Genomic DNA, 11,850 nt, shown 5'->3' on the forward strand with positions numbered 1-11,850 from the left:
ACTGGTTGAAGGAGTGTCTTTGTCACACTATATGATCATTGTCCTTAAAAGTCACCTGACCAGGGTGTGGATCAACCAACATGCACAGTTACCTAAACTGAACTCTTTTCATACCACAACAAAAGAAATGTGATTTCAAACAGTTTTTCCCAGTCAGAAAAGAAGACTATTTGCATGATGTGTTTATGTTGTATGTACAAAGATTGATTTTTTAATTTACTACCTCTGGTTACCCAACAGTGTAATGTCAAATCAGGACATTTTTCAGGGATCAATATGAAACAGATAACCAGGACACACTAAAAGCTATAAAATGTACATCTAGCTAGTTAGCAGAGGGGAGCAAACAAAGGCCATGCAATAAATACCACTACCTTTGAGCTCACCTATACTACACCTTATGCAACCTGCATTATGAAAAACTGTGTATTAAAAAAAATCAGGGACAAATTGGAATTTAAAATAAAATTACTCATCTAAATTTAGTCAGGGTGCAAGAAGTCAACCATCTCTAAGAAAATACGACAATATATACATATAAAACTAATTCTTCTAGACAAATGCACGTGCTGAAAGCTGGCCCTACTAAACCACACCATATATTAACGCGCCCGATGATTGGCTGAGCGTCCAGCGAAAACAGAATGTGATTGGTCGTCAGAGCTCAGTGGGCGTATCAGGATGCAGGTGTTTTGCAACTGCTTTACGGGCGTAACACAACTCATTCCTGAAAGATTATTTTCTTCTATACGCTGTAGGCGTTAGCTGGATGTGTTACCCTGTGGCCATTTTATAGTCCGAGCAGGATAGTTGAAAAAAATGGCAAAAGTCGACCTCGCTCGAGTTGGGAAGAACTTAGTGAAGAGCGCAGAAAGTGGGGAGGTGAGTTAAAAAGCTGGATAAGTTGCTAGTAAACAAGCTAACTGCACACCTTTGAGCCCTCCTCTCTATTTTAGGTTTAATTAGTTTGTTTTTACTTGTTTTGGTGTTGTTAGTAGTTCTCCGTAGAGGCTTCCCTGCTGAGAGTCACTACATTAAACCTACCATTAGCTCTGTAATAGCTGCTCTAATGGCACCTCCGCTGTGATCTAAAGATGATCTGATGGGAATACATGTGACACTGAGCTGCTGGGTTTCACTGATAAAATAAAATTAGCACTACCTCACATATGTTTGCTGTGTGTCACTTGTTCCAGTCAGTGGAACTGCAGACTCTGTGGCAGGACCAGCCAGTGGTCTTGCTATTCCTGCGGAGGTTCGGCTGCCAGGTGTGCCGGTGGATGGCATCAGAGGTCAGCAAGCTGGAGCCGGACCTGCGGGCCAGCGGAGTGGGGCTGGTGGGGGTAGCACCAGAGGAGTTTGGGCTGACGGAGTTCAAGGAAGGAGGCTTTTTTAAAGGATGTAAGCAACACTTATTATTCTGATCCACCCTTTTTTTGCTTCCTCTAGTAAAGTGTCGAAAAAATGAAAATTACTTGATTAAAACATATGTAAGAGCAGGGGTGTCAAACATGCAGCCCGCGGGCCAAAACTGGTCCGCCAGAGGGTCCACTTCGGCCTTACAGAGAAGATATGAACTGTAGATTGTAAATTTTTGAAACTTTTAATGATTTCTAGACAAGTGGTTTTGATCATAAAGTGAAATATTATATTGCTCATTGTTTTTTTTTAACACTTTGTGTCTCATTTTTGTAATATTTTGTCTTGTTTTTTGTCCTTTTTTGCCATTTGTCTCATGTTGTTGTCGTTTTGTTTCTTGTTTTTGTTGTTTTGTTTTCTTTTTGTCATGCTTGTATTTTTGTTATATTTTTCTCATTTTGTTTCACTTCATTAATTTTTTTGTGTATTGTTTTGTATATTTTTTGTCGTTTGTCCATTTTTTTGCGCTTTGTAACTTTTTAACCTAATTTTTTATCTCTTTTCTGTTTTGTTTCGTGTTATTTGTCTCATTTTTTGTCGTTTTGTTCTCGTTATTGTCATTTTCAGTCTCATTTTTGTAATATTTTGACTTGCTTTTGTTGTTTTTTTTTTTTTTTGTCTTTTCTTGCCTGACTGTTGTTGTTTTGATCGTGACTAAATGTTTTGTTTCTTGGTAGACATTCTGTGATCTTTAAGTTGTAGAGTGTAAATGATAAATTGAGGCATATTATGGCTGAAATTTAATTTCTTTTTCTGAAGAAACTTCTGGTTGTTCATAATGCTTTGCTCATTAAATGCGAACATTTGAAGAACATACTTTTCTGCACAGAAACTAAGGAAAAATTTGGAGTTTTACGGCCTAATATGCTGTACTTTAACTGGTCCGACCCATTTAAGATCAAACTGGGCTGAATGTGGCCTTTGAAGTAAAATGAGTTTAACGCCTCTGTGTTAGAATATTTTCACCCTATTGGCCTAATTTCACATTTTTCTCCTGACCAATGGTTAATTTCAGAGAGTATGCTAAATATCAGAATAAATGTTTATGATGGAGTATTATCCAGCCGCAAATATAAACACCAAAACATCAGTGTTCATTGAAATTTCTTCCCTGCTGGTTTTGTTTAAATTGGAGTGTCTTCCCAAATAACTAACAACCACAATGTTGTAACTTTCATTCAATATTTGTCTTAAAATGTGATGGATTAGCTTCAAACATGTATTCATTGCTTATTTTTTGTTTTAAAACGCATAGGAGATGGGGAAATTCCAATAGGAAAGTTTTTGTTTTCTTTTCTCTAAACTATCTCTGGATATGAATCAATCAGAGTATTTGAGGCCATTCAACAAATTCTAATATTTCTGCGAGATGTGATTTTAAATTGTTCCTGCTCTACTGCAACAGCTGTTTTTGCTACCTTGTTGCAAACTTGCATAGCAGAAATATCGGGTGTGCCTTAGGGATTTAGACGAGCTTATTCAGTCGTGTTGTTTAACTGTAAATAATCACTGGCTGTCTTCTTTGTTTATAGCCATTTACGTGGATGAACAAAAGAAAAGCTACAAGGATTTGGGTTTCAAACGGCAAGTACAGTAAACCCATGTTTATTGCATGTAGTTGCACATATGGATTATTTAGAATTTTTCTCTGAATGATAGTTTGTGTTGACTATGATGCAGATTAAGTTGTTTCAGATGATCGGTGTAAGATACGTACTTCAGAGCTGCAGTTCTTGGATTTTTGAGCTCTGGTTCAAACATAACAAGGCAACTGAAAACATCTCCTTGAATGAGCACTTTCAGAAAATAATCATCAGACATACCAGTTTCAGAAGATGAACTGCTTGACTCTAATGATGTTCTCTAAATGAGAAGCTGTGTTTCTTTTCCCCAACAGCTACACCGCTTTAAGTGTGGTTCCTGCTGCGTTGGGGAAGAAAGTACGAGACGCAGCATCAAAGGTAAAAACATTCGTTGGTTACAGCCAGATGACACACAGATTATCGACTTCTTCTGACTGTCTGTTGTCTCTGCTGGTTTCAGGCCAGCGCTGAAGGAATCCAGGGAAACTTCTCTGGAGATCTGCTCCAGAGCGGAGGCATGCTCATTGTTTCCAAAGGTACAATCTTAATGCACCACAGGGGATTAATAAAGAGGATCTGTAGTAGGAGGGTGTATGAGTGAATATTAAACACAGTGATAGGTTAAAACACTTAATTAATCGGAGGATTTCAACATGTAAATGGCCTTGTTGCATGGCACTGATACAGGTTGCCATAATATGTAAATAGTGGAAAATAAAAAGTAAAAATGGCATTTTTGTAGAGTCTCCTCTAGAGGGCAATGCTGTATCACATCATTAGTGTGGTCATAATCGGCTCTTTAAAGCACAAACCCTCAGTGCCGGTGCTCCCAGGGCTGCTGACTGTCCTCACTTCTTCTTTTCTAATGTTCACACAAACATAAGTCTTAAACTGTGCAATCATGTGTTGGGTTGAAAAAATTCAGACACAAATCTGTAGCAGAAGCAAGTTTCTAGCTCAGTAGAAATCATTTAAAGCACAATGTTAGGAGCACTAAGGATGCAGCCAGGGTTATTCAATGGAGTGGCTGATAGCTTTATATTTTTTGCTGGTAAGTCAAGTTCCAAATATACAAGTCAGTCAGACTAACTATATGTTGGCGCACTGATACAAGGAAGCTGATCCTGTATGTCTCTACCATTTTTTAAGTCTTGACTCCACCAGAAGCTATTTCTGGGGTCAGATCTTGCTGAACATTTCATTCATGAGCACCTGTCTTAAATCTGATTGTTTTTGGAAAGAATTTAGATAGGACGTTATTAAATAGAGGCTTTACGCTAAAACCAAACTGTATTGTTCAAGTTAGGAGGACTGTACCTTTAATGGGGGTGCTAATTTTGGTATTTTCTTGTTAGTATCTATCTATTAATATTCACAAGTTATTATGTATTCTGTGTGTAATATTTAATAGAATTTTGAGTTATGTATTTTTTCTTTTACTGCTACTATTTTTTTTTAAATTTTTGCTACTTTTTTTGCACTGCAAAGGTGGTGAACAGGTCTTACTGCACTTCATCCAGGATTCACCGGGAGACCACGTAGCTTTGGAGGACATTTCCAAGGCTCTGGGTATCTCAGCCACAGCAAAAGCAGGACAGAAGCCAGTGGTGAGACTTACTTAATTTTTTCCTTTTAATTGATGCTCTTGAGTTAATTCAGTCACACAGAAAAGGGTTAATTACAATAGATAATATGATTGTGGACTGATCTATCCGTCAGCTTTCAGGAAACCGTTTTACGTCAGTAGAGGCTCATGCATCAGAGTAGCCTGTTCTCAGACAATTTCACACTTATTACACCATCTTCATGGTCTGTCAGCGTCTGTGTCAAAGGGCCTGAAAACCTTTTAAACTAGAGCAGGGATCTGTGCAGCTGAAAACACATAAGTTATTATACAAATTCACAGTATATCAACACTAGTGCAAACTGGAAAAGCAGCTCTGGCACCTTTACAGCTTTATTTACATACTGATTTTTGTGTCTGAGACAGGGTGAGCTTGTCTTTTATGTGACTGTTTATTGCGTTATTTAGTAGTTTTTAGTAATTGTGTTCTTTAATGTGCGCAGTCGGACCTCAGTGTGACAGACAAACCTGTCATACTTGGAGAGAAAAAAGAGAACTAACCAAAACCGAGATACAGCAGATATTTGTTGAAGTCTTCAAAGTACAGTCAACTCACAAAAGACAAGCACTTTGTTCACGTAAAGAAACAGGTCGACATTTTGTGAAAAACAATTATTTGCTGTTTTGCTGGGAGACATCCAGGGCGACTGTAACTCATGTTAGTGTGCTAAATATGAAGCTGCATTCAGGCTATAATTAACTTTAAGTAACACAAAGACTGGAACAATTCTGCCTACCAGCACCTTTAAAATTCACTTATTAATAGACTACATGTTTTGTTTAATCTGTACAGAAGTCGAGCTATAAAAGTTGTGTGTTCAGGACTATCTTTTGGCTGTTAGCTGTAGCTTCTTACAGTTTCTACTTTTTCTTTGGTATCCTCAGGAAATTACTGGTCCCACCTCAGCAAATAGATTTGTTTTTGTAATGATTAAACAGAGGTGATGTAACTTGGTAATCATTACTCCGCCAAGGAACGGCAGAGTTATGTGACGATCAGTGTCTGTCTGTTAGCAGCATTACTCAAAAATAGACTAACAGATTTGGATGAAATTTTCAAGGAAGGACAGAAATGACACAAGGACCAGCTGATTAGATTTTGTCAGTGATGCAGCTTATAGTTGTATCCACGGATTTGTTAAAGATTTCTGTATCAATGTGAGATAGCAGCACGTGTCACTGTAACTATGACAACAAGTGAAGACTACGTCAGCTACCTGTTGACGATCACACGTTTATTTTATGTTTATTTTATTTTTTAAAATGGGACGTTTTGTATTAATGTACAATTCCATGTAAATACGAGGGATTGCAGCCCTACGGCTAATTTCCATCTTGTGTCGCATTGGCAGATCAAAAATAAAGAAACTACAAATAATATGATACCATAACAGACATGCAAAAAGAAAAACAAGCAACAAGCGATAACACGTCGTGCACATAACAGACAAAAGTTGAGGGACCAAGGCAAAGCTACCAAGCAGTAGTTAATTAACATTTACACATGATTACATTGCAAATATCTCTTTGCTGCTATTGCACATATACCTCTATCATTATTGCATATTGCTATACTGTACTTATTGCTCTGTCACTATAACAGAACATTCCACTACATATATCCCTCTGACACTATTACATAAAATTGTATTACACATTTCCCATTGTCACTATTGCACATGATAATATTGCACATTTCTCTTAACCACTATTGCACCTATCGCTGTCTACATTACATATAATTACCCTATACATGTCCCTTCTCTTACTATTGCACATTTCCCATTATCACTATCGCTCATGATCCTTACATGAGTGTGATCCTACTACAAATCGGCCGCTACAGACTTATCAGTTGGAAATCATACAACACACACACCTGTGCTCAGCGAAAGGTCATTTTGTTAGTGGGTACATCTATATTAAATGACTACATTATATAGTGCCGTCATTTCAGCCTTGCATTTTTTTAAAGATTTCAGCTGTCTAAAATGATACGACTAAGCAGCCTTAGTGGAGTCCTGTGCTCTCTCAGCGCTTTTCTTGTTGATTATTTTGTCACTTTTGACAGAGCCAGGTCAGTTATTTCCTTCTTTTCCAGTTTTTATGCTAAGCTAAGCTAACCAGCTGCTAGCTTTAGTCTTACGTGCCATGGGGCTTCAATCTTCCGATGTAACTCTTATCAGGAATAAGAATAAACTGATTTCTGAAATGCCAGTTTGTCCTTAAAACATTTGTTCTCTAATAACTGAGTGAGAAATGATTTCTGAAAATGGGAACACTTACGCTTCTCATGTCTCCTGCTCATGCTATAAAAGACATTTTAAATGTCAATACAATTGTAAATTTTGTATGACTTTATTGAAATAGCAGACATCAGACATAAAATGTAGTTGTTTATTTTCTAGCTGTTATGGAGCTCAGCATCCTGCATCGAAAACCCAAATGCAAAACATGATAAATGGAAAGGTCAAAGCAAAAACTCACTATACTAACACTACACCTGTCGATGTTTAAGTTTAATCTGCAGCATCAAACATACTGTGGTTTAGAGAATGTGGTTAAGAGAATGGGCCACATTGTTAGTTGTGGTTCTGTGGTGTCAGTATGTAATGGACATAGTCTCTGTTCTATACTATAATAGCACATTTATAAAACAAATTGCTCACAGATCACAGGCCTGATATCAGGAGTCCACAACACTGTGAGGTTTGTCCTGTGATCGTCAGAGTGTTGGACATGCCCATAATATGCAGCGCATGGTCATCTTTATGCCTCCTGGCTCTGTTGCGTGTTTCCCATGAAACCCACTATGTCTGAGCTGTTCCAACACGTCCCCATGAGCTGCATGAAGACCAACAGATGTCATGTCTGCAGCCCAGGAACAGAATAGACCTTGTTCCCTCGGAAGGGTCGAGATGTGTCAGGAACAAGTGTAAGTCACAAGCTATCTGACATTAGTATGTGGAAGAGGCTTTGGCAAAGTCGAAGCTTTGTTAGCAGAGTGAGGTCACTGGTTGATAGAGATAAAACTCTTCGACTGATTTGCTGCTGATTGACTCCATTTACTCCCTCAGAAGCTCTGATGCGTCTAGTGGTGAAAACTCTCAAACTAGATTTCCCTCAAGAGCAACCTGTGTTTCAACTTCAGCAAAGACTTGGAGACAAACAAGATGGACTGTTTAACATCCCGAAGACAAACAAGGCTTCCATATAAGCTTTATCATATAAATTGAAGGGCTTCTCACCTATTACTTTAGAGTTTACAGATAAGTTCAGACAAAATCAGCAACATTAGACTTGATGGTCGCTCAGTTTATCACTTGATAGAGACCAGTGAATCCAGGATCCTTTGTCCTGTGTCATCCTCAACTGGTGTCTTTGTAATGTGCAAACAAAACTCTATAAAAATAATCTTTAGATATGAAAATTTAAATTTCAATACATAATATCTTCTACTTTTTTTCCACAAGGACCGTAACTTGCACGCGTTCATTGTTGCTTCATCTGTTGATTATTTCCAAAATTAAAATGATTAGGTGTTTGGTTTGTAAAATGTCAGAAAAAGGTAAAAAAAAAAATTAAAAAAAGGTGGATCAGTGTCTTTGAAACCCAAGATGAAGCTGAATCTCAAAAGTTGTTTCATGAACCCAAATAGATGCAGTTTGGTGTCGTAGAGGAACCAGAAGATATTCACAGTTAAGCAGATTCAGAAAATCTTTGTTTTTACTTTGAAACAAATTGTGATAAATTACTCAAACTGATGAATCCATGATCTAAATAGTTGGCGATTAGTGTAAATGTTGCAACTCTGTTTTAGATATGAAGTCATTAGAAAAAAAACTAATTTATTCAGTAAATCATGCAGTATCAATGTCTTGTACTTTCAGTGATCATGCAGAAATGAAACCTGTATAAAATATCAACCAAGTTAAATTAGGTCTGTAACTAACAACAATATGATTATTAAGTCATCTATAAATTATTTTTTAAATTAATTGATTGGCTGGTGTGTTATTATCAGAACATTACCACAGCTTCATTGTCGCCCTGAATCCAAAGTTGTACAACTTATAAAGAGGAAACATTGGTGGACCTGCGATCAGATGTTGTTCTTTCTGTCAGAGAAATTTCTCATACAGCAAATCATGATTTAATTGAATATCAGAATCAGATAATTGTCTCCCTCATGACTGCACAGTCATTTTGCATAATCCAGGAATTCCGTTTTAGTTTGAATCGGCTCCTTTATTTTTCCCTTGTATCTGTGAAGGCATCCGTTTTTTTTTTTATTGCACTGCTCTTTGTATTTGTACAAGCTAATTTACATTTACCTTAAATTGTTGGTATGTTTTTAATCAAAGCCCCAGAAACTGCAGTGTTAAGGTCCTTGTATCCTTGTGACTGATTAATCAAGCCATCATTTAGCTCTACAAAAAACAGAAAGGCAACTGAAATGATCAGTGAGTGAGTCAGAGCTGTGGTCCGACCTGATTTAAACCCTGTATGCACCACTAATTTTATAGTGTGAATGTACATAATCACAAGTCTGCTCAGACTTTGTATGAGTCTGGTAAAATGGCCTTAATATCTCTGAGGAGAAATGAGCAGTGATTTCTGCTGAAAGCTATTCGACCTGTTTTTGAAAGCCCTGACCTCGTTGTGGAGCTGCAGGATCGGCTCTACTTAATTTTACATGTTTTCACTGAAGCTTTCCAGCAGGTTCCAGCAGAAGAAAGTCACTCATGGTCCTTAACAGGCCGAGGGCAGTTTTCCAAATGGATTCTGGCAACAGAAGAGGGAGACCAGTTTACCTCTTGGCTCTAAAATTCTGAATAAGACACAAGAAAACATAGCACTCCACTGCTATGTGTTTAAAAGCAAAAAAAAAAAAAAAAAAAACTTTTCAAAATCAGTCTTTTTTTCTCTTTTTACTGTTTTTTTTTCTTTTCATCTAAACTTATTCCAACTATTCCAACTATTTTGTAAAATTTATATGAAAGTGACACCAATTTCCTGAATTTGAGCATTGAATATAGGTGGCAAAACATCATAATGATTAAAAATATTACATTTTGTAAACATTATAGGTACTGTGCCTGTGTAAATGTTAAGCCTTCTTATGAGCAACTCCAGTAATGGAAATCCAGACTGATTATTTGAGAATAGCAGAACTAAAGAACAATCATAAACAGCAATTAAAGATGCAGAGCACATAAAAAAATCAGCTGTATTAAACCTTACAGACATTCAGACTCCAAAACAGAATTAACGGCTCACTTTCTGCTGTAGATTTCTGAAGCGTCACATGTTCATAATCGGTTCAAGTCCAGTAAGAAACAAAGTATTATTCAGTATGTTTTTAGGATGTTTGAATTTTACTCCTTGTAGTGTCATACTTCATCAGTAAGATTTGTAAAAGTGTGTAGAATTTCTGTTTATCTTCACTGCTGCTAATATGGAATAATTGTTTTGTGGTCTTGTTTAACAAAAATCTTCCATTTTGGAAATCAGATGTTTTTGGTTTAGTGTAGCTTATTTATCAATAGGAAAAAATGCTGCTCTTGTAATCTGAAGTTTAACTTACAGTATTATGCATTTGCATTTTGTAATACGTTTAGATTAATGACTATCATTACTTTTGTCGACCAGATTTGTGGCAGATTAGAACAGATGCCTCATGTTCATCAAACAGCCTCTAAATAGATAGCTGAAGCTCATTATTTAACCTTTGTGACTTCTCTTTCAGTGCAACGATGATGTTTGTACACGATGATGATGATGAAGGAGCTGCTAAATGTGTCTGAACAGCACATCCCAGTGAGATAAAGAATGCCATTAAAATGTTAAAATGAACTTTTAACCACTGCTAATTTTCCAATGTCACAAATGCTTGAGATTTTTTATAACAACATGTTTATTATCTGGCTTAAAAGCTCACAGTGAATGTAAAGTTGTATCTGTGTATGTGAAGGGTAAACTAATGGAGTGTTGCTTCGTCATGTCCATGACAGCTGTGTTAATAATTGTAATAACTGTTGGTACTATTAAATTAAACTTACAATAAATTGCTTGTACACACAGTAGTTGTTTTTATGTCTTTGCACTCCTTACACCCAGTTTATACAAACTACATACATTCCTTTGCACGTGTCTGGCCGTAATTTCACATGAAAAGCAGCACTTGGCTTCAGTTAGTAGGAAGTTCCATGCAGGCGTTTTGAAATGGTTCAGGAGATGTTAGACTTTTTGACATAAAAAACAATTACCCAGCAAGAGGAACTGTTCTCTTTTCATTAATAATTCAGAATCATTGGACCACATATTGCCATTATTGTGCTTTCAATTACCCCACTTCGATAATCCATCCCACTGTTTACTCTCCATCCTGGTGAAATTGACTCATTTTGTCACCCGCAGTGTATCAACTGTTACACTAAGAACCTTTCAAACAAGCATTCTTCAATTTTCATGCCTCCTCACCATCGACAGTCAGGTCCAGAGACGTTCTGTTTTTGGACTGTCCATCCGTCCAGTTCAGGTGAATGCATTGTCTCTAGAAAGTCCTGAATTTCTTCAAATTTGACACAAAAGTTTCCCTGGTCTTGAGGTGGAACTCATTAAATTTCAACAATTACAGGTCAAGACCGCTCTGACCTCGTAAGAGACACATTTTTGGCCATAACTCAAGAATTCATAGGCTAATCCTCATGAATATTTGACACAGGTGTCTAATAAAAACAAAATGATGTAGTGATGACATTTAACAGGTCAAATCTGGACAGACATGGATGTTAACTTCAACTTGACCGGGCGACGACGGCTCACAGCCACATGGTGATAATTCTAGCTGTGAGTGTGATGCCGTCACTTTAGCATAGAAAAGAAAAGCACTGTTTTTCTGCAGCTGAACTCAGGAACAATCAAGAGTGCTGTTTCATTCAGTGCATTGTTGACTGGAACTTAGTGGCAATAGTCCAACTCTGTTAAGGCTGATGTGTGAATATAAACTACACATAATTTGAAGGTCCAGGAGCAATAATTACACATAAAAAGTATTTTTTCAGTTACATAAACTAATTCTTGGTGGTTCGTTGTGATGACTAACACCAGAGCTGGATGCTCCTCGGGCTGCTGGACGAATCTGTTTATCAGCATTGAGTTTGCTGTTAGATAAAGTCGGCCTCGTGTTTTTCTTTTCACTTATGTCACAGATTTAAATAC

At 37.1% G+C, this 11,850-nt stretch overlaps 1 protein-coding gene across 1 annotated transcript; it reads left to right on the plus strand.

The window, feature by feature from the left end:
• Positions 1 to 660: 660 nt before the first annotated feature.
• Positions 661 to 10,709, plus strand: prxl2b (peroxiredoxin like 2B). Its single transcript, XM_022209807.2, has 7 exons — positions 661 to 882; positions 1,197 to 1,401; positions 2,952 to 3,003; positions 3,317 to 3,380; positions 3,463 to 3,538; positions 4,491 to 4,609; positions 10,376 to 10,709. Exons 1-7 carry the CDS (start codon positions 820 to 822, stop codon positions 10,400 to 10,402), a joined length of 606 nt encoding a protein of 201 aa, XP_022065499.2. The 5' UTR covers positions 661 to 819; the 3' UTR covers positions 10,403 to 10,709.
• Positions 10,710 to 11,850: the final 1,141 nt, after the last annotated feature.

Source organism: Acanthochromis polyacanthus, chromosome 5, assembly GCF_021347895.1.
Source record: "Acanthochromis polyacanthus isolate Apoly-LR-REF ecotype Palm Island chromosome 5, KAUST_Apoly_ChrSc, whole genome shotgun sequence".
Classification (NCBI taxonomy): domain Eukaryota; kingdom Metazoa; phylum Chordata; class Actinopteri; family Pomacentridae; genus Acanthochromis; species Acanthochromis polyacanthus.

Excerpts from the sequence above, each read along its gene's own strand:
- prxl2b (XM_022209807.2), top strand. The coding sequence starts at position 820 with ATGGCAAAAGTCGACCTCGCTCGAGTTGGGAAGAACTTAGTGAAGAGC. Across the intron at positions 1,402-2,951 it reads AGGAGGCTTTTTTAAAGGAT|CCATTTACGTGGATGAACAA; the intron begins GTAAGCAACACT and ends CTTTGTTTATAG. Across the intron at positions 3,539-4,490 it reads CATGCTCATTGTTTCCAAAG|GTGGTGAACAGGTCTTACTG; the intron begins GTACAATCTTAA and ends TGCACTGCAAAG.